Source organism: Eulemur rufifrons, chromosome 1, assembly GCF_041146395.1.
Source record: "Eulemur rufifrons isolate Redbay chromosome 1, OSU_ERuf_1, whole genome shotgun sequence".
NCBI lineage: Eukaryota > Metazoa > Chordata > Mammalia > Primates > Lemuridae > Eulemur > Eulemur rufifrons.
In genome coordinates, this window is record NC_090983.1 from 636,047 (window position 1) to 659,182 (window position 23,136).

The 23,136-nt window shown below is 48.1% G+C and overlaps 1 protein-coding gene across 3 annotated transcripts in view; it reads right to left on the reverse strand.

Annotated features, from left to right (window-relative positions):
* FARP2 (FERM, ARH/RhoGEF and pleckstrin domain protein 2) overlaps positions 1 to 23,136 on the reverse strand; it is a 114,566-nt gene that overhangs the window by 29,979 nt on the left and 61,451 nt on the right. For 2 of the 3 annotated variants that reach the window (XM_069476233.1, XM_069475327.1), the window contains exons 8-13: positions 21,793 to 21,940; positions 13,321 to 13,416; positions 10,886 to 11,049; positions 10,147 to 10,215; positions 9,577 to 9,634; positions 6,288 to 6,543 (exon numbers count right to left, since the gene is read on the reverse strand). In XM_069476233.1, coding sequence (XP_069332334.1) covers positions 6,288 to 6,543; positions 9,577 to 9,634; positions 10,147 to 10,215; positions 10,886 to 11,049; positions 13,321 to 13,416; positions 21,793 to 21,940 — 791 coding nt within the window. Of the gene's footprint in view, positions 1 to 5,415; positions 6,544 to 9,576; positions 9,635 to 10,146; positions 10,216 to 10,885; positions 11,050 to 13,320; positions 13,417 to 21,792; positions 21,941 to 23,136 lie in introns of all 3 variants that reach the window. The other variant, XM_069474615.1, reaches the window with a different exon arrangement.

Consider the following 23,136-nt stretch of genomic DNA (forward strand, 5'->3'; position numbering starts at 1 on the left):
CTCTAAATTAGTACATATCTGCAAATTTATAAATGGCAATTTCAATGGAAACAAATTTTGTAAGTACCACAAACCAGACAAAGAATGTCTCTTTAAAGAATGAACAAGTCCAAATGCATAAGGAAATTCCAGCTCATTTCTCTTCATTTCCTACGGGAATGCACACGTTTTCACACAGAAGATAGCACCTGCTGAGCTAGGGGACACTCGCCAAGGCTGCTGTGTGGAGAGAGGACAGCAGCATCTGCCTGCATCCGTCACCTGTGACGGCGTCTTTCTTACACGTGGCCCAGAGACAAGCACCAAAGGGAGGCAACGGCAGATACTACTCCACGGTCTTACGAATAAATACACACATTTTCAGCTCTAAGGCTCCAGGCGGACGCTGACGTTTCATCTATGGAGTAACGGTTCTAGGAGGGGATTTCTCTTTTGATGTTCCATGAGCCAGGTGGGGGTAAGTACCTTGAAGACATACGTATTGGTATCAAATGTCACAAAACACGTAACAGCTATGGACACATATGCTATGCATGTCATCACGTGATCATGACCACAGCACATGTGATGTGCTACAATTACTCCTTAGAGCAGTGGAACAGAGAGGACCTTGAATTAAAAATCAGAATATACCTGTACACCAAAGTAATTAAAAAGGACTGGATCACCCCCAGCAAATGACAATAATGGGAATGACTTAACCAACAGGTTTAAAAGTTTTTCATATTAAATTCTTTTTTTTTTGGTGTGTTAGTGCCCATCCCTCTCTCAGTACTGATTTAGAAATACGTGTTAACTGGAACCGGGAATCCTAATCTAATCCTATACTTAGAGAATCCCTTTGTAATATAAAAAAGGCACATATCAATACCTTAATGACTTCAACAATTATAATACATAGCATAACACATTTCTTAGTGTGGTCAATCATATTAACATGTAACTGTATTGCTGTTAGACTTAGAATATCCATATATTGGCTTACATAAACTACCTTGCTTTGGAAACTTAAATATAAAAATAGACTTGATAACTAATAAAAATAAATATTCTGCCCAGGCAGAGTGTGTTATTAGTGGCGGACTTCATGGGCACACAGGCCCCCGGTGGCCTTGACTCTAGGGACTGCTGCAGGACCGTCACCTGTCTGTGTGGACACACCTGGCTGCTGTCACCTGTCTGTGTGGACACACCTGGCTGCTGTCACCTGTCTGTGTGGACACACCTGGCTGTGACTGCACTCCACGGGTGAGCCCTCCCGAGAGTCACCAAAGCAGCTCCTGTCCGAGACCACGGGCTGTCACCTCAGGCTGCAGGAGGAGCCTGGCGCCTGAGCAACTTCAAGGTTCTGGGTGTAACTAAGGAGATCAATAGATTAAGGGAGGAAACTGTCAACATGTTACAGGCACTTTCGCCTACACGCTCTGACCCTGCTGTCCGCAGGTGTGAGATGTGCTGACTGGAGTCCACGCACGGCCTCCAGGCTGCACCCTGCGCCCCGCAGCCGGGGCCTCCCTGGCCAGGCCTCCTGGCTGCGGACCACCCAGCACTCCTGCAAACAAGCCGACTCAGGGTTCGGTGGCTTCAGGCCAGACTGCTCTGGACGCCTTAATGTTTAACCACTACAAACCATTTCATCAAGGTGAAAAAGAACCGTGTCACTGCCTAACAGCTGTTCATGTAGAAAGACATAGTTGGTAGGAGGAAGCGTTGTTCTTTGGCTTCTGCAGACCCGTGCCCTGCACTCTCCGGCTTTCCCTTCCGCTTCTGAGTCCTGCTGGGCAGCCACTGCAACCCGCTGAGAAGGGAGAGGAAGGGGAGCTGTGAGCAGTAACTCAGGAGAAAGCCACAGCTGGTTTTTACTTTTTTTTTTTTTGAGACAGAGTCTTGCTCTGTTGCCCGGGCTACAGTGAGTGCCATGGCGTCAGCCTTGCTCACAGCAACCTCAAATTCCTGACCTCAAGCGATCCTCCCGCCTCGGCCTCCCAGAGTGCTAAAATTACAGGTGTGAGCCACCTTACCTGGCCTTGTTTTTAAATAAACTGTTTCATTACAAAGAAAAAGCTGTAACACTTAGAAGTTATTATGAACACTCTGGAAAAGGAAAGCTGTTCAAAATTTCTCCAGATCATGCCAAAAAGTTAAACCTGAACCTGAAAATCACACCTTCCCTGGCACTGTCCACAGAGCATCTGGCCGCTGGGCCCGTCCTAGAGCTGTGACCACAGGGGCCTGTGGAAATCGGGGCAAGTGAGGGACCGGCACTTGGCGGTGACGCGTGCCTGGTGGCCCGGTCCTGGTCAGGGCGGTGGTGCGGTGGCAGGCCCAGCCTCCAGGGGGGCAGAGGCTTGAGGGGCTGGTGCAGACGGTGTGACACACAGCAGGCCCACCGCCCAGCTTCTGGCCCAAGTCACTGGCATGACAAGGTGTGGTGGGGTGGGGGGGGAGGCTCTTCTAAATGAAACGTGGAGGTCGGATGCAGGAGCAGATCGTGTTCGGATCCTTATTTGAACTAAATGTTTCTAGGCATTTTAAATACAACTAGGGGATTTAAGTATGTTCTCTATACTAGATAATGCCAAGAAATTACTAATTTTGTACAAGAATGTATGTGTGGGTAGCTAAGAAGGTGTCCTTGTTTCTGAGAGACGTGCAGAAATTCTGAGGAAACTCACTGCCATGACTGGGGTCTTCTCGAAAATGTTACGGCAGCAAAATACAGAAGAGAAGAAAAAAGGCACAGATGGAGCAAGAGTGGCAAAGGTCGGTAACACTGAACCTGGGGTGACAGGGGTTCCTTATGCTCCTCTTTCCGCTTTTGTATATTCTGCAAACCTTTTTTTTTTGAGACAGAGTCTGGCTCTGTTGCCCGGGCTAGAGTGAGTGTCGTGGCATCAGCCTCGCTCACAGCAACCTCCAACTCCTGGGCTCAAGCGATCCTCCTGCCTCAGCCTCCCGAGTAGCTGGGACTACAGGCATGCGCCACCATGCCCGGCTAATTTTTCCTATATATATTTTTAGCTGTCCATATAATTTCTTTCTGTTTTTAGTAGAGACGGGGTCTTGCTCTTGCTCAGGCTGGTCTTGAACTCCTGACCTCGAGCGATCCTCCCACCTCGGCCTCCCAGAGTGCTAGGATTACAGGCGTGAGCCACCACACCAGGCCTATTTTGCAAACTTGTTAAATAAAAAGTTATCTTCAGAAGTGAAGTTCCCTTACCAAAAACCAAAACAACAAAACCCATTTTCTAGGAGGCACAGATGGCTAAGAAGAAAGTTTATGCAGAATCTCCGACACGGAGAGTGATGAGACACCTGCCTGGAGGAGGGGATGCCGCACCTTCCCACGGCACCGGACGCACCAGGGAGCGGCTGCCCACCCAGCAGCGGTGTTGACTCGAAGCCACCCAAACCTGACCTGCTGGGCAGACACTAGCAGGGGTTCCCTTAAGGAAAAAAAAGAAGAAAGAAAAAAGGACAACTCTGTTAGCTCACAGCATCAGCAAGCACATTCGTTAGGCAGCGCTGACGATGGGGGGAGGCAGCCGTCACGTCAGGGTCGCCATCTGCTCTTCCACTGCAAGTCACCTCATCTTCTCACAGACACTAGTCAGCCACGGGCAATGCTGCGTCCAAGTGGCCTCGGGAGTACTGAGATGCAGGTCTGACCAAGGGACGGAATAAAGGACAGCTACACACGCTGCGAATGCCGGCTGCGGAGAGCAGTCAAATGAAGAGGCTGGGGTTTAGGTGTAACACAGCTGCAGAGACGGGAAATTCCTCAGTGCGTCTGGCCACAACCCACTGCTGGAATCCAACTAACACTAGCGAGAGGAGAAACACTGACACTCGCCAGACGCCCCTGGCGGCTCTAAAAGCCTCCCGAGCCAGGCGGCCTCTGGGCCACAGTAAATCCCTCCAGAACAAGACTCAGAGGTCTCACACATGATTGGAATCCACAGGACATTTGGAAAGAAAATTAAACTTTAAATATGGTACTGCACTACCAGATGAGAAAAGATAAACAGCAACAACAGCTCAAGACCCAGTGTGTGGGCGTGACAAACCCCACAGTGCTGTCTGGGCTGGCTGAGCCCGGCGCGCGTGCTGTGCTGGGCTGCACGGCAGTGACTGCTGCCTTGCCGTCCCTACACTCCGCGCACGCATGTCGGCCCGACGTTCACGGTGGTTTAGACCAGGGAGCCCCCACACGCTGCCCAGCAGGGCCCCTAACACTCACGCACCGCAGGGCGCACCGGACAGGTGTGCAGGGCCACCTCGGCCCATCTGCTCACATGACCCTTCCCACCGCCTTGGGACAGAATGATGCCCAGGTGGCATCTGCAGGACCAGCTAGTGATTTCATATTACAGACAAGCTGGCATAAAAGAAATGTCATCCCGAAGAAAGGCTGAGTTCCAGCCCCTTATACATCCTGGGGGATTCCTACTGTGCTCATTATCTGAATTACGACTTACTCTGCCAGCCAGAAGATGACGACTCTCCCGCACCGGCTACACCTGGACTCCCAGGCCCGTCTGTGCGTCTGGTTCTACTTCTGCAACCATGTATCTTTTATACCTCCAGTTAAGCTGAACCCGAGAGAACGGTTCAAATGTACATTAAGTGCACTTTACACCAATGCTTCTCCAAGACTATCTAAACACAGCGCTATTTCCTAGGTTTCAAGTCAATAATGAGACGATGCCTTTGGCACTGGGACAGTTCTGGGGACACCCCCTCCCCTCTGCAGTGCAGCCGAAGACCACAGCACCTGCCTCCCCGGGGTCAGGGCTCTGCAGAGGACACTTGAGATTTTGTGCAGTGCAGTGACGAGACACGTCACACAAACCTCCACCCTAATCGGTTGCGGGCAGCACGGCTCATCTTAAAAAGCAGCATTAATAGGTGTAATACACATATTCTATTACAGATCAGCGTGAATCAGAACTGTGTAACATTCAAAATGTATAGCACCGGTTTTTCCTTGAATCAAAGCACATGCCAAAAAAAAAAAAAAAAGGTACAAAGACTAATTTATCAGCCCTCTAGGAGGACTAGCTGGAAATATTCGTCTATTTTAAACTGGATGCATAGCTTTTAACATCATTCCAAGTGAAAATTTCAATTCTTTGACATTCGAAAAAGGATAATAAATCAGGGAATTAAAAACAATTGAATACCTAGCCATGAACTCAAAATCACTTTCTATGTCTAAACCAAAGAATTCTGAGCTCTAAACTATAGAGTGGGTGGGTGGGTGGGTGGGTGACCCTGCAAAGGAACCCAGAGAGATCAAGATGGATTTTTATCTCCCCGCTCTCCTGGAGTTAAGTTCTTTAAATTGTTCTGCAAATCAAAAGGGATTCTCTCTCTAGCTGTGTGTGCAAAAGGGGTGCTGAAGAACAGGCTCACATCTAGGGGGGCCTCGGCCTCAGAGTCCCAGGAATCTGTGTCTGTGCTGCTGGAGTCCTCGGCTGTCGTGGGCGGGTAGCTGAGCTGCTCTAACTGGTCGATGATGTCAGAGAACTGGAAGGCCGAGCTGGACTCGGAGCGGACCGAGCAGGCTGGGAAGTTGACCATGGAGCTGGCCTCAGACTGATTGGCGGAGCTGGACGTGTGCAGAGACAGCCCGCCATGCAGCGGCACGTGATTGAGGGAGCTGTTTTCAGACTGGTTGTTCCTGAGCGAGCTCGTCTCAGAAGGACTCAACAGGCTCTGCATCAGGCTGGCTTGTGCCTTCACCTCGAACAGCTCCGAGGTGTCTGCGGGGTGCACATTGCCATTGAAGTCACTTTCTTCCTCAAATTCAAAATCATCTTCCATGTTCATGTCTACTGCCTCAGTGGAGTACCTGTCTGGGCTGGACGGGGCAGACGCTGGATGCTGGAAGTCACCCGGACCACACAAAGGAGGGGACGCCGTGGGCTGGGCAGGCACCTGCGGCTCCTGCAGCACTAAAGAGCTAAACCGGAATGAAAACGCCTCAGAGCCTCCAGCAAAGAAAGAAATTTCTGCTGGGTCATCATCTATGAACTCCTCAGACACCTGCAGCTGGGCATTTGTCAATGTGAAAACAGGGGGCCCCCCCTGGCACTGCCGGTCACACCGGAACTCCCCACTGGAAGGGAATGAGCCTGTGGTAAAGTCATCCTCACCACTGTCATTTTTACAAGCAGCTCTGCGTGCCTTGCTGGCCCTCCCTGCGTCTAGGTCTAAGGCAGCGAGACTCTGCCCCTGGGGACAGGTGGAACCACAACTGCTCACGACATGACAAAACTCAACACCTGAACCAGGCTGGAGTGCGGGGGGCCCAGGGGACTGGGCTGGCTGCATGTTGGGGCCTCTGGCCGCTGCTCCACTGCTCCTCTCTGCAGCTGGACTCTTGATGCAGGAGACCTGGGGGTCTGCGAGGGAGCTGCTGCTGTCCTTGAAGTCGGGCAGGCTGGTGGGGGTCAGCGGGGAGCTAGGCAGCGGGTAAAAGGAGGCATTTGCTGAAGATGGGGAGGCAGAAGTCCGCAATCCTTCCATGAATGAGATGCTCTGGGGGTGAAAATTAAGAAAAGGGAAAAAAAAGAGAGGAACATATAAAATCACAAATTATCACTAGAAGTTGCAAAGCCAACTGGGCCCAATTTAGGGCATCCACACATTTCTATCACAGCTTTTACAAAAAGGGGCAATTGGGCTGGGTGTGGTGGCTCATGCCTGTAATCCCAGCACTTTGGGAGGCTAAGCCGGGAGGATGACTTGAAGCCTAGAAGTTTGAGACCAGCCTGGGCAATAGGGAGACCCTGTCTCTACAAAAAATAAAACAAGTTAGCTGGGCATGGCATGTGCCTGTAGTCCCAGCTACTGAGGAGGCTGAGGCAGGAGGATTGCTTGAGCCCAGGAGTTGGAGGCTGCAGTGCGCTATGATGATGCCACTGCACTCTAGCCCAGGAAAAAGAACAAGACCCTGTCTCAAAAAATGAAATAAAATAAAAATGAGTAATTAAAAAAGGGCAATTGATCAGACTTTCCCTTTTAGAACTGAAGATCTGTAAATGTAGACGCAGGATCATCTGTTTACAAACATTGACTTACGATTCCATTTTTTTCTCTTAGGGCATGAGATGTGCACAATGAAGAAAACCTCCATCAGGTAGAACCAGTCTCGGTGGCAGTCCTGCCCCCTGCAGCTGCAAGGGAACTGCCTGTGGGCATCTGCCATTGTGCCGAGGGGTGAGACACAGCTGGAGGGGAGTGAACGCTTAAACCACCTGCTGACCCTGAGGAGCAAGTCTGAGCACCACAGTAATGGGTACTGGCCCCCGTCAGGCTTACAGCCCCCAGGGAGTGGGAACACGTAGCAGTTCCTTCACATATGCAACGGAAGGTCCAGGGTCACTGCCTGGACGCTCCCTGCCGGAAGGGCCCTGAGTGTGCGTGAGCAGAGGCTGTGAGCAGAAGCTGTGAGCGGACGAGGACGCACGGGACGGGCTGCGGCCAGAGGCATCCGGAGGCCACACTGCACCGCCTGCCACTGCACGGGGGCCCCAACCACATCCTCACTCACGGCTCCACACGCAAGATGAGGCCTCTCTGCTTGCCAAGGGTCGCTCCTCGTGAGTGCCATCACTGAGCACGGCCATGCCTGAGAAAACCCCTTGTTATACAGACACACCCAACATCATTAAGAGGGCAGTCAGGCCAAAATATAACCAAACAGAATTGAGGAACTTTACTTTTTTTTTGACAGATGGGGTCTTGCTCTGCCACCCAGGCTGGAGTGCAGTGGTGCAACACAGCTCACTGCAGCCTTGAACCCCTGGGCTCAGCGATCCTCCTGCCACAGCCTCCCGAGTAGCTGGGACCACAGGCGCCCACCACCATGCCTTGCGCCCAGGCTGGTCCCAGACTGCTGGCCTCAAGCGATGCTCTTGCCTCGACCTCCTGAGTTGCTGGGATTACAGGCACGAACCACCACCCCTGTCAGGTGAACACTTCTCTGAGCAGCACGTGTCAGGCCATGTGTGTAAGTCCACATTACAGCAGGTGATACAAGCCAATGCAACCGCAGCAGGCCCAGCAGCCGGCCTTGCAGAGACAAAACAGGAGGTCCCTGAGATGAGTCTATTTTCAAATGTTTATCATATCACTTTTTCTTAACCATTCAACCATATTCAACACTCTCCTGTGGCTTTTATTTTTTTATTTTTTTTGAGACAGAGTCTCACTCTGTTGCCCGGGCTAGAGTGAGTGCCGTGGCGTCAGTCTAGCTCACAGCAACCTCAAACTCCTGGGCTTAAGCGATCCTACTGCCTCAGCCTCCCGAGTAGCTAGGACTACAGGCATGCGCCACCATGCCCGGCTAATTTTTTGTATATATATGTTAGTTGTCCATATAATTTCTTTCTATTTTTAGTAGAGACGGGGTCTCACTCTTGTTCAGGCTGGTCTTGAACTCCTGACCTCGAGCGATCCACCCGCCTCGGCCTCCCAGAGTGCTAGGATTACAGGCGTGAGCCACCACGCCCGGCCTCCTGTGGCTTTTAAAACGCAACAGAAGAGAAATGAAAGCTTAAAGGTGACTTTTAGATGATTCATATTTTGACATTAAATTTGAACTTTGTAAAGAAACAATTAAAAATACATTTTCTTTTAATTTCAATTGATTTAATAAGAAATTTCTAATGAGGAAGTATACCTAAAAGAGTTAAAGAGGGTTTTGATTTAAAACACCCATTAAAAAAAAGCTTAGCACATATGAGCTTTAATACATGAGGTGCAAGTATAGCTCCTGGAGATTCTATGACAGCATAAATGATAAACCATCACCAAAAACGAACACTGTGCAGAAATAAAAATTATAAATACGAAACTGTAGCAACACGAGGAAAAAGTTACGACATACTATATGAAAATAGCAAGATTCTGTGTAAGAATATGCTTGCTGGGAAACACGCATTCTATGGCATAGAATGACGTGTTGCCTGATCAAAAAAAAATTTAAAACATGCTTGTGTGTGGAAGTTAACACGCAAATGTGAAAACGGGAAGGGGCTGTGAAGTAGATCTGAGACATGAAAAGGTCACCAACGGTCTGTCACAGAGGCACAGAGCAGCTACTATCGCGTTTTGGGACACTCTTGCCAAATGTTTTCCTACGAAGTGTTTGGGTAAGCCCACGTGTGTGGTCTTTCTTCTGATACAGTTGCAATTATGCCAAACACATAGATATAAATTTGTTTCCAGCTTTTCACCCTTAACAGCAAGGATTTCCCCATGCTACTACACATTCTTTATAAGCAGTGCTTTTAGGGGTTACAAAAAATCCCACCAAGTGAATGCAGCTAAAAGTGCTGCCAGCATTGTTTAGGATTTTGAAGTGTATTACAGGTAACATTATGATGCACATCTCAATGCACAAGGCGTTTTATTTAGGACTTCTTTCTGAAAACAGAGCCCCAGAATTGGAATTGCTATATTAAATTCCATGACTAATTTTAAGACTCCTGTTACAACACTGCCAGATTATTTTCCAAAAGAGCAGAGGAATAATATTGCCTATGTTTTTAAGCAGAAAAGACTAACCTGTTTTGGCACATCCGCAGTCAGTGCACGGACAGACATCTGAGTCCTGCTGTGCCGTCTACAAAGCAGAGAACAGGCTGTGAGCAACCAAGCCCTCCTTTTCTCAGTACCCGTTTTTAAAGCAGCAACATGTACTGTGCCCAAGAGGAGCACCTCACATAAAAACACGGCTAGGACAGGGGCCTCTAACTAGAAAGGGGCAGGATAACCGAAAACGAGAATTAAAAAGATACCTCAAAGGAGGTATAATTATACACCCACACTAAAGGAAAAATTCCACATGCAGAGAAACAACATGAATTTTCAGATTAAAAGTTTACTGTACCATGTAAAAACATTATATGGAAGCCAAGCCATACAGACTGGAAACTAAACAGTAGTATCTGTATACATACACAATGTCTGTATAAGACATTACAAATCCATTTTCTTTAAAAAACTGTAACTGAACTCAAGTGTCAAAATATACATTTATGTATATGAAATGAATTTTATTCAAGTAAAGATCAAAAATATTTAAAATACTAACTTTAGAAGCACACACTTCACATCACAAAGGGCAGAACGTACCTCTCATACGGAATTCTCTTCATTCCGCCATCTTTGAAATAATCGACTAGCTGTTTCTGAGTTCTTCCACTGTGAATAAAGGTTCCAATTTTTAAAAAAGAATCAACACTAACTCATAGCATTAATTTTTCAAAGTAGAAGACAAAGAAAAAGTAAGATTTGCCCAGCCTCTCTCACAAATACACACACATATATTTTAAAGTTATACTTTGGGGCCAGGCACAGTGGCTCACGCATGTAATCCCAACATTTTGGGAGGCCGAGGCAGGAGGATCGCTTGAGCCCAGGAGTTCGAGGCCAGCATGGGAAACGTGGCAAGACTTGTCTCTACAAACAATTAAAAAATTAGCCAGATGTGGTGGCATGTGCCATTAGACTCAACTACTTTAGGCTGAGCTGGGGGGTCACTTGAGCCCAGGGTTTCAAGGCTGCCAGTGAGCTATGATTGCGTCACTGAGCTCCAGCCTGGGTGACAGAGACTGACTCTATTTAAAAAAAAAAAAAAAAAAAAGTTTTATCAATACTTTGTAATTAGCATAACTGACTTTCTAATAAAATTGTTATTGGCTATTTTTTCACATTTTGTATGCTTTCTCTAGTTACTATCTTTTACAGTAGCTACACTTTGCACAAATTCTCTGAAATATTTTATAACACTTCTGTCTTCACTAGGTATTATCTGTTTTCCCAGCTTTACAACCTGGCGAGAGGCCTGAGCAACCTGTGGCAGGGCCCGTACCTGTATCTGAAGGAGGAGCCCCGGCTGAAGAAGACGGCTTTCGCTTTTGGCTTAGGTTGATCAAAAAGTCTAAAAAAGGTGTGATACTCCACACAAATCTTCCAGAAGTTTTTACATTCATCTCTACTGCCCAACAGAAATTCTAATGTGTCCTGGTAAGGCCCCTAGAAACAACATGCAAAGGTCAAGTAATTAATTCAAGAATCAAGTACTGGACAAGAGAAAGTGAATTTAGGAAGCAGATCACACAGCAGGCACTTCCAAAATTAAAAATTAGGAACCTTTTTCTAAAAATTGTATACAAAGACTCCTGGTTCCATTTACTTAATTAAGAGAAAAGAAACATTGTATATATTCATGGTAGAAATAGCAGAAAAATGAAGTCCTCCACAATCACACATTGCCAAAAGTCTGAAGTGTTTCTTGGAACCACTCTTTCTCCAAACTGTGGCATCTTTCCATGCCAGCTGACATATTTATATGCTATTACTGAATTGTTTATCCGTAGTTTTTAAAAAAAATCTAGGATGGTTTGTATGTCCAGGACACGTGGTTTTCAGGCTCAAAAATACTACGAAGAAACCACTGCACTCTCTCTCTCAGTTATTCTTTTGGATAAATTCCTAGAAACAGAATTCTAAGCTCAAAGACAATGTACATTTTGTTTTTCTTTTTGCCAGGAACACTCTACCACAGAAAGTGCACATTTCTGAACCTTCTGATAGACCTTACCAAATTATTAATTCCTTCCAGAAAGACTATAGTACTTTGATCTCTACATTTAGTCTTCAAAACCTAAGTGCTTGGGGATGTAAAATGTAATGTTGCCAAGTGCAGATACAAACACAATTCTGAGCTTTGAAGTATCGCACCATTCAATGCACAGGAGCTCTCTTCCGCCCCCACTGAGGGAAAGCACATTCCTCAGCACACGGGAGGAGCACTGCGGCACGGGGTGCCCGCGCGGTCATGGGAGAGACCAGGCCACACCAAGACAACCACCAGGCGCACGCCATGTGCCTCAGCATTTCCGTGAGGCAAATGGCTCCAACCAGCCCTCACTGCTTGACCTGTTCTGTGACACCAACTCCCCTGCCCGACAGAACGAGGCTGCCATGAACACAACGTGGGCCGCGTGGAGCCACGTGACTGCACCGCACGCGCCCAGTCTGCTTCGTGTGGGCACAGGAGAGATGCAGTGAGAGCTCCGTGCACCTCTCTCCGCAGAGGGACGGAGGGTGACAGGCGAGGAGAGCTCCTGTGCTGCCAGGAGTGAGCGTCTGTGCCAGGAACCTCTGACAAACTCATTTAACTCACCAGGCTGCGCCTCAGTCATTCTTTGGTCCCTCGTCTCCATCTCATTTTGGAGGGTGGTTTTTCTATACCGTCATGGCATTTTCCCAAACACCCAGCTTCTCAGAATAACCGCAAGAAACATTTTTTACTCACAGAGAAAAAAGCAGCCTTTTACTTGCATTTTGTGTGTTACCTGAACAAGAAGCCATCCCCTGAAGCCGCCCACCAGAGGTCACACACGCTGCACATGAACCCGGCACGTGAGAAAGGCTGCAAGGCACGCCACGGGCCTCGGCAAAGCTCAGGCAAAGCCTTTCCTCCACTGTCCAAGGGCTGTGACTCTCCCGCCACCCGAGTGTGTCTGCAGCGACACAGGCACTGCCGGCTCTCACGCTTCACCCCACGGTGGCTCGGCTCGCCCACCTGCTATTTCCTACCTCTCCCCATACAACGGAAATGTGACGATTCGCACATCTTTGAATAATTGCACGTACTGGATTTTTCCCAAATATCAGACTATACAGGCATTTACTTTCCCCATTTTTACTCATTTCAGTAAATTCATATGTAATTATTACTTTATTGACTGGCAACCTCTAAAGAAAGGAATATTTATTCTCTGATAATCAAGGCCTTTTCAATTAGAGCTACTCAGAGGTCAACTTCTGAATCAAAGACACATGAGAACACTGGGGACACCCCTCCGTTCCCTCTGAGCAGAAGCTGACATGACTTTGCTGTGGGCTTCAGATGACTTTGAACACTTTATTAGACACCTTGTACTTTAGCCTCATCATCTAGAAAACAAAGAGGCCATAGTAACCAGCAGTTCTCAGCAGCTCCTGGGAGCTGGTCAGACATTCACCTGCCTGGGCCCACCCCAAACCCGCTGAATCTGACAGCCTGGGGGTGGTGCTCAGGGATGTACAGGTGACAAGGTTCTCGTGGGGGGCATCGTGAGACCAGCAGGGCAGATTGTCCTTAAGCCCTTCCAGACCCCAATCCCAAATCCTGCCCTTAGACTCCTGTGTGTGGTACGTCGAAATGATTTACAAAGTAGCTTTAAAAAAAAAAATCCCTCAATAGACTAGCAGAATACATTCTCTTATAATTTAAAAAGTGCTCAAAATAATACTTACATGAACCTCTGGATGGAGTTTGATAAGAAACCGTTTCCTCTTGAAGCTTAGTTTACGGACCTTAGACCAGTTGAAAGTGTTGATTTTGGTGGTGCCCTGAAATTCAAGAGATACTCATTTGTGGCACATTTGTACCCTAACACATACTCCCCTTTCTCATGAAAGAATGTTTAAATAACACCCTTGATGTGTGAGTACCAACACACCAATCTATTTTAGAAAGACAACTTGATTTCCTTGACAAGTTTTTATCACAATTTTTTTTTTTTTTTTTTTTTTTTTTTTTTTTTTTTTGAGACACAGTCTTGCTCAGTTGCCCTGGCTAGAGTACAGTGGTGTCATCACAGCTGACAGCAACCTCAGCCTCCTGGACGCAAGCAACCCCCCTGCCTCAGCCTCCCCAGTAGCTGGAACTACAGGTGTGCACCATCACGCCTGGCTAATTTTTCTATTTTTAGTAGAGACGGGGTCTTGCTCTTACTCAGGCTGGTCTTGAACTCCTGGCCTCAAGTGATCCTCCTGCCCCAGCTTCCCAGAGTGCTGGGATTATAGGCAGGAGCCACCATGTCCGGCCACAAATTATTTTTACCAGCGTTAATGTTACACATTTTTTGAAGCCTACCCCTGCAAGGGCAGTGGCCTGGAAAGGGCAGTCTGGTGTGAGAAAGTAAACAGTGCTCGAAAAATGAGGGACATGTCAAAAGGACACAAGAGCCAGCTTGAAGGGGCTCCCTGGGACCAAATCTGGGACAATTTAAATATGGAAATAAATAATGATAGCCACAGACAAGTGACCCATTTGAATTCAGGAATCCAAAGTGACATGAACTAAATAAATGGGGAGAAAATTCTTCCTTCCAGTAGCAGGAAGAACGGAACTTAAGGAGTTGTCACTGGGCACCATCACAGTGATCTCACCAGGAGGGGAGCTGGATGAGGTACAAGACAGTCGCTTAGTCTCGGACCCCATATGCCACAGGAACCAGGACACACTGTCACTTGGCGAGTCCAGGGTCTCATCAGCAGCAAGTGCTGCCCAAGCACGTGTTGCAGGCGTTATAAAGACCACCCTGTAATCTTCTAAAATGTCAAGGTCACGAGAACCAAGGAAAGAAGGAAGAATGTTCCAGACTGCAGAGACTAGAGAGACACAAGGCAAGGCGCAGCGTTTGATCCTAGGTTGGACCTTCTGTGGTAGCAACATGGGGACAACAGTGAGAGGTGGACAGCGTCTTGAGGGAGGGGCAGCAGTAGCTTTTTGTGCTGTTCTTGCAGCTTCTGTGTAAACTTCAAATGGTTTCAAAATAAGATTTAAAAGATGCAGGAAGACACTGCTTTGGCATTTTAGCTTCTACTCCTTCCATCACCAGCATTTACCCTTTTCTGCAAACTCAACATGGGAGCAGGCGAGGGCTGTGGTCCCTGCAGAGACAGCTCAAAACCCAAACAAACCCGTAAACCCCTCAACCGTAACAAAGAACAAAACACTACAACATGGAAGGACTTTGAAAACAAGGGAACATCAGATACAAAAGGCCACATGTTGTAGGATCCCGTTTCTGTGAAACATCCAGAATAGATGGAGACAGAAACACCTTGGTCTTTGCCTGTTCTGGGCACCAGTGGTTGCTGGGGAGTTACTGCTAATAGGTGCCGGGGTTTCTTTCTGGGGTGATGAAAATATTCTGGAATTAGATAGTAGTGATAATTTCACAACTCTGCAAATATCCTAAAAAAATTCCTGAGTTAAAAGATGTTCTCGAAGCCAAGTTATAAATACGGGGGTCTAAATGAGGACTGAAGCATCCTAGCTCCCAAAATGTTGCCCAAACATGAAGTTACTCTAATTTCTACTCAAAATATTGGAGGACTTTCAACCATGTTCTCAAAGTTCCTCTCCTAAATTATGTTCTAAAAAACAAAGCAAAACAAAACATCAACAAAAGGAAACAAAGCAAAATCCCCACAGTCCCAGCTCTGGACATTGTTTATGTACCCAGGGCAAAGCCTTAAAAAGCCCATGGCCGGATGGGCAGGAAGAAACGCGCCCTCCCAGGCCAGACGGGGAACCTGCCCGGGAGACACTCGCAACAGTTTCCAGCTGCCGGCTCGGGCTTCCATTCCCCCTTCTGGTCAAAGTGAGCAATCACCACGGATCTCTCAGTATCTTCAGGGAGTTGGTTCCAGGACCCCCCCAAACCAAAATCTGCAAATGCTCAAGTCCCTGATAAAAACGACATAGCATTTGCACATAACCCACCCACATCCTCCTGTGTACTTTACATCAGGGGTCCCCAACCTGTGGTGAGTTGTATAATTGTTTCATTCTATGTCACAATGTAATAATGATCGAAATAAAGTGCACAGCAAATGTGATGCGCTTGAATCATCCCGAAACCATCCCCCCTCCCTGGGTGTGGGAAAATTGTCTTCCATGAAAACGGTACCTGCTGCCAAAAAGGCTGGGGACGGCTGCTTTGTATCATCTCTAGATACTGTTCACATCTAATACATGTGAACAGTTGTTATACTGTATTACGTTAAATTTGTATTATTTTTGATTACATTCTTTTTTCTGCTGATATGCAGGGACGACTGTATATACCCCGGTCTGAACCACTGTCACAAAACAAAAGGAGCAATTAATAGAAGATTCAAGGACAATAAGCCTTCATCTACTGCACCCTGACTCGACAGGCTAAGACAATACTTCTAAAGCTGAGCAGTTAGCTGTGGAACACTGAGAACTACTGCTTTCTTTTTTTTTTTTTTTTGAGACAGGATCTCCCCTTTGTCACCTCAGCTAGAGTGCAGTGGTGTCATGATTGCTCACAGCAACCTCAAACTCCTGGGCTCCAGTGATCCTCCTGCCTCAGCCTCCCGAGTAGCTGGTAGCTGGGACTATACACATGCACCACCATGTCCTGCTAATTTTTTTAAGTTTTGTAGAGACAGGGTCTGGCTCTTGCTCAGGCTGGTCTCAAACTGCCGACCTCAGATGATCCTCCCGCCTCAGCCTCCCAGAGTCCTAGGATTACAGGCGTGAGCCACCGCGCCTGGCATCGTTCTCACTTTTATCCAATAATCCATGGTCTGTCTGTAAATGCCCAACAGACTGCAAAGCTGGAAAGAAGCCCAGGCAGCTCAGAGGTTGCCTGCTGCCCCTGCTGCCCCTGCTGTCCTCTTCCCAGCAGACCCACCGCCAGCTCTCTGGGCTGCCTTCCCTGGCATTTGCGTTCAGGCACTTGCTCACTCACCCGCATTCCCAGGCAGCACGTTTGAGACCACTGGCACGCTTCCCACTGTGAGACCTTGCCTCTTGAACTTTTGTCACCACCACTACCTCAAACTGACAGTCCCCACACTCCAATTTTGGTAAGTTATACATTTGCTATTTATCATGTAAGTATTACAAGTTAATCCATGATGAATTATAACTATACTTTGCTTCCTTCTTTACTTTAAATTTTCCTTGAGTTACTAATTGCCCCTTGTTATTTGAGTGATTTTGTATGTACCCATTGCTAGTTAGAACTCTTCCCCACAGTCCAGCACAAGACATGGCCTGCTGGTCTACCCGCCTTGGCAGCCCCCTCTCGGAGCCCTGTCCTTGCTCCGACGCTGGTGGGTGGCCCTGCTCCCAGGGTGCGGCCTGAGCCTTCCTTTACCTCTTAAAGGGGGCACCCTGTTTCCACAATTCTGGGCTTATTCTCTCCTCTAGTGGCAAGTGTAGGAGTTAAATTTTTGAAAATTTGCACATCTGAAAAATGCTTTATTTCCTCCGTACAGAAGCTGTGTGGGACAGGCCACAGACTTCTAGGTTGGAAATGATTTTCTTTTAGTTTTTGAGCCACTTCTTGTCCCACTGCCTTTCAGCTTCCAGTGTCGCTACTAACAAGTCCAACATCATTTAATTCATATTTCTTTCTCCTTCCTGGAAGCTCTTAGATCTTCTCTTGTATCTCATGGAAATGTTTGTTCATCTGTTTAATGAGAACGTGTAGGCACTTTCCATCTGGAGATCTCTGCCTTAGTACTGAACTTTTTCCTCACATAATTTCTTTTTTTTTTTTTTTGAGACAGAGTCTCACTCTGTTGCCCGGGCTAGAGTGCCGTGGCATCAGCCTAGCTCACAGCAACCTCAAACTCCTGGGCCCAAGCGATCCTACTGCCTCAGCCTCCCAAGTAGCTGGGACTACAGACATGCCCAGCTAATTTTCTCTCTATATATTAGTTGTCCATATAATTTCTTTCTATTTTTAGTAGAGACGGGGGTCTCGCTCTTGCTCAGGCTGGTCTTGAACTCCTGACCTCGAGTGATCCACCGCCTTGGCCTCCCAGAGTGCTAGGATTACAGGCGTGAGCCACCGCGCCCGGCCCCCTCACATAATTTCTTTATCAATTTCCTCCCCTGCTTTCTTTGTTCTGCCTCTGGAATTCCTGTATGCTGGATGTTGGACCTCCTGGGTTGCTCCTTTTCTTTACTTTTCTCTATATTTCTTCCTTTTATCTTTTATGCTGCCTTGTAGAGATTTCCTCAGCTTTATCTTTCAACCATTCTCATTCTGTCAACAATGTTACTTCTGCTATCCTATTTTTAAATTTGCAAACATTTCTTTGTTCTCTCTTGGTTCCTATCATAGCATCCTGCTCTTGTTTCAGAGACGCAAAGTTTTCTCTTATTTCTACTAGGGTTTTCTGAAAATGTAACACAGTGATACATTAACAAGGTTGAAATTCTGAAGGCATAAAAATGAGTCCACAGTGAAAAGTCTCTCTCCCGTCACTGCCCCAAAACCTGCCAGCTGCAGTCACCCTTCCTGGGGGCCATTGATGTCACCAGATTATTTTGTACAGAATATATACAGTGTGTAATTCTCCTGTTTCCCACAAGCAGTAGGGTAGGAATCTTTTTGCCAGATGATGATATATTTCAGTATTTCACGTATGAGGACACAACGAGCGTCTTTGCTCCTCATACAACTGCCCAGTGCTCCACAGGTGGCTGCACCGCCGTGTATTTCACTGGCCTTCTAATGGCCGATTCCCAATCAACTTTCACACCACAGACAAGGCTGGAATAAAAAATTACAAGATAAAAGTTTTATGCTTCTGGTAAAAGGTATTCCTACTTCTCATGCACATGACACTGCATAGAGCAATTTTTCTATTTTGCCAAAATCTGACAGATAAAAAAATAATGCCCCCCTCATGATATGGCAGGTTTTGGTTTTCCATCTCTTCCATTCCTGACACTGGGTCAGTTTCCTCTGAGTCCCCTCTTCCCCACAAATCTTGCACCTGCCCCTCACGACAGAGACGATCCTCAGCTGCCGGGCGCTGCTCGGGTATCCGCATGTGCTCAGAAGTGAGGCTCCGGGAGTGCTGGAGTCTGTAACCGCCACAGTAAAGACCAGCTCAGGCGAGAGTCATCAGTGGACGCTAAATCTAGGGAACCTGAGGAGGGACAGGATGTCTGCACGGCCTTGAAATGTCTCTCCCTGGACTGTGATTGGCCCAAAGAGGAAGACTAGCAACTCTGTGGTGGACGAACGAGAAAACACAGGGTCAAGATTCACAGCACCAGTGAGGACAGATGGCCATCGAGTGCCTCCAGGTGTGACACCCCGAGGGCCGTAACGTCACTTGGTGGTGTTCCCCCTGGGAATGCACCACCTGAATCTAATCATAGGGAAACATCTGACCAGCTACAAATGAGGAGTTTTCTATTAAAAATGAAAAGGGACAGTTCTTCAATACTGTCCACATCATAAAAGATAAAAGCTGGGTGTGGTGGCTCATGCCTGTAATCCCAACACTTTGGGAGGCTGAGGCTGGAGGATCACTTGAGGCCAGGAGTTCAAGACCAGCCTGCGCAATAATGAGACCCCATCTCTACAAAAATAATAAAAAGTCAGTAGGGGTGGCGTGCACCTGTAGTCCCAGCCACTTGGGAGGCCAGGTCAGGAGGATTGCTTGAGCCCAGAAGTTTGAGGCTGCAGTGAGCTGTGACTGCACCTTTGCATTCCAGCTTGGGTGACAGAGCAAGACCCTGTCTTGGAAAAAAAAAGAAAGAGAGAGAAGCCATGGAAATGTTCCAGATCCAAGCAGACTGGAGACATGACAGCTAAACGCTTTGTCTTGCCCTAGACTGGGTCCTGTCCTGGAGGGGAACAAAAGCTATAAAGGACATCCCAGGACTTGCTGACAAAACTGGATATTAAACAGTAGATTAAAGAACCGTGTCAACGGTGTCAGGGACAACTGCACTGTGGTTACGTAAGGGCGTCTCTTAGGAAATACGCGGTGAAGTATGCAGGGGTGAAAGGCCACTGATGAGCGCAATGTGCTCCCAAATGCTCCAGAAAAAACCGTGTGTGGGGGGCGGACAGGGAGCGGGAATTTAGGCAATCGAGCACACGCAACAGAACAAAAGAGGCAGATGCTGGTCGAGGGGAGCCTGGGTCAGGGGTGCAGGGGCTCTCAGGGCTATTCCAACTCTTACAGCTTTTCTAAGTCCGAAAGTGTTTCCAAATGAAAGTCATATAAAGGGGCAGCTCTGAGATGTGGGCAGGCTGCTCTGTGTGGGCCCATCAGCTGGTGGGACTCAGGCCTGCCATGGGGGTGTGTCAGTGTCAGCATCCGCAGGGTCCCTGCCCACCAGCCCACCCTGGAGCAGACTGTGGTCCTTGGTTTCCAAGCACTGACCCAGCCAATGTCCCTCAGGGGCTGACACACGGACGGCCTGCCTTGCTGTCCTGATCACGGGCTTCCCTTCCTTTCCAGGGAGGGGCCTCAGCCCTACCTTGTGTTCTGCACTCCGGGGAGGGGAGGAGACAGCACAGGCAGTGGCCACCCTGGTTGCCGTCTGGCCTGGGAGTGCTCCTCACACAGATGGAACCAGGCTGTCCCCAGCCTCAGCCTGGCCCTGGCCGCCCGAGGTAACCCAGTGTGGCCGACGCGGAGCCCTCCCCAGCTTCCTGGGGACACACGGCCTGCTCCGTGGCTTCCCGGCTGCAGGCTGGAGATTCCAGCCTCTTCCACTCCACAGAGTCAGTGCCCACTCAGCTCTTCACTTCCCAGCGTCCAGGGCATTGCCGATATCCTCCATCTTCTCCTGTCTGCTTTTCTACTCTTTGTTCTTATGGATTTAAATGTTAAAAAAAATTCCTTCACTGTCATTCTGATAGGAGTTTTGAGGGAGTAAAAATAAATGCATGTATTCGATCTCCCATCTTTAATCTGAAGTCTCTTCCCTTGCCTTTCCAACTTCTTCAGGCTGTAAGTTATTTGTCCTTTTGGGGAAATGTGCCAAGGGCTCAGTTTGGATGTGTGGATTAAACCCTGCCCCAGGTGGGGGGACTGCTATCGGCAGGTGCAGGCCTGGTTTGGGTGTTTACTGTTCTCTGATCATACTGAGTATGGCAGATAACACAATTAACATTCTAGGTTCAAGATTTAATTTTCTTCTGACAGGAAATTGAAATTTGATGGCTAGCTTAGCAAAAATAAAGGAAAAGAAAAGGGAAACAAGCATGGCTTGATCAGGGAGTCCTGAATCAGACCAGGTGTTTCAGGTGATCACAGGTGAAAAGGAGCCCACAGAAGGAAAGAGCCACAGGTGCAGGCACCTGGTTCCCGACCCCACACACGGAAACTCCACGACACTGAGCACGGGGCAGACCTCCTCAAGGTGCCAATCAGGGGCACAGAATTTCACAAGGGCCAGTGACGAGAGTGCTCCCCCAGGGCGGGGATCACAGGGGCCCGACACACTCAGTGTGCTGAGAGGGGCTCCGGGAGCCTCTCCCCAGTCTTCACAGAGGTGGGGGCCCGAGAAAGGAGAGAAGCTCCTCCACGGTTGTGCTAGCCTGGGAGATGCTTCCAAACCTCTCTGCCATCACCAGCGCCAGGACACACACAACCACAGAGAGAAGTACGTCCCTTCACATCACAGCCAACACAAACACTCTGTAAGACAACACTGACTCTTCGCATACAGAGCCCTCCGGTACTTTCTAGTCTATTCTGTTTTGCTTAAATGATGACTGCAACCCGTCACAAAGCTCTCATAGTCCCACAGTTTACACCCACAGCACAGAGACTGCTCCACAGGGAAGAGCCAGACTCGAGGAGAATTCTAAGGGGGAAGGGAACAGTGGGTGCCCCGAGAGGGAGTGGACAGTGCCAGGGGACAGTGGGCAGCCCTGGAGGGCAGTGGAAGGCAGTGGGGGGTCCAGGGGGCAGTGGGCAGTGGGCAGGACAGGGTGCAGGGGTCAGTCAGGAAGCAGTGGGCTCCACGACAGAGAGGATCACACTTGTTTTCCTGCTGAGCAAGAAGTCAGATGAGGCGACACACAAAGCTCCTCTTCCCAACCCAAGACCTCATTCATCCGAACAAACATTTCCCAGATCTGTAAAAACCAGCCCTACCAGCTTGCAGGACCCCACCACCCTCTGGCCCCGGCTTACCTGGAACACGAGGACGCCCATGTGGGAAACTGCCAGGTTAATCTTGGTTCCTTCTCTGTCAGAAGCCGTGTGAAATCTGACGCCGTACATTTCCAGCTTTCGAGCAATTTCAAGCACCTGGAAATCTGACTCGGCCGGCGTCTGGCCCCTGTAATGAAGGATAGTGTGATGACATCACTGAAAACACTCAATTTCTCAAAGAGCCGAAATGTATTGTAGAAGCGATCAGGAAAACAAACAAGACAAACAAACAAGGAAGGCTCTGTGTTTTCACCACCTGCACATTCACTCACTACAAAAGCAACACACCAAACACGCAGGCCAAAGAAACCAGCAATTTCCTTCTCTTCTGTAATTCACTTCATTCTAGGTGGAAAGTTTGCTTTGCATTCATTAGTCAGCCTTACGATTTGTCCTTGAAAGTGATGAGGTAATATGCAAACATTATATGCAGAGACAAATATTAAATCATAAGAAATACCACAGATAACAGTATCTTATTAAACCTATTTTAATGCTTTAAAAAAGTCTTTCCATAATGTGCAATTTTAACTATTAGAATACACTTTTGGGGCCAGGCGCAGTGGCTCACGCCTGTTATCCTAGCACTCTGGGAGGCCGAGGTGTGAGGATCTCTCAAGGTCAGGAGTTCCAGACCAGCCTGAGCAAGAGCGAGACCCCCGTCTCTACTAAAAATAGAAAGAAATTATATGGACAGCTAAAAATATACATAGAAAAAATTAGCCGGGCATGGTGGCTCATGCCTATAGTGCCAGCTCCTTGGGAGGCTGAGGCAGAAGGATCGCTTGAGCCTAGGAGTTTGAGGTTGCTGTGAACTAGGCTGATGCCATGGCACTCACTCTAGCCTGGGCAACAGAGTGACACTCTGTCTCAAAAAAAAAAAAAAAAAAAAAAAAAGAGAGAGAGAGAGAGAGAATACACTTTTGGGCTAGGTGCGGTAGCTCAAACCTGTAATCCTAGCCCTTCGGGAGGCCAAGGTGGGAGGATCGCTTGAGGCCAGGAGTTTGAGGTTACAGGGAGCTATGACGATGCCACTGCACTCTAGCCCTGGCGACAGAGCAAGACCCTGTCTCACGAGAAAAACAAAAAACAAAACCACTTTTATAAGAATTACACAGTCAAATGAACAACTGGTTTTATCCACATAGAGGTCTTCCAACACGCAGTATGCTGAGTCCCTGCCTGATGGTCACATCACGGACAGGAAAGTGCGCACAGTCTGCACGCCACCCAACGGCCTCCAGAAAAGCGATGCTCGAGCGAAGTCGCAGCTGGTGCGAAGAGACGACGCTCCCGTTAGGGCACCACGTTCAACGCCTGAAT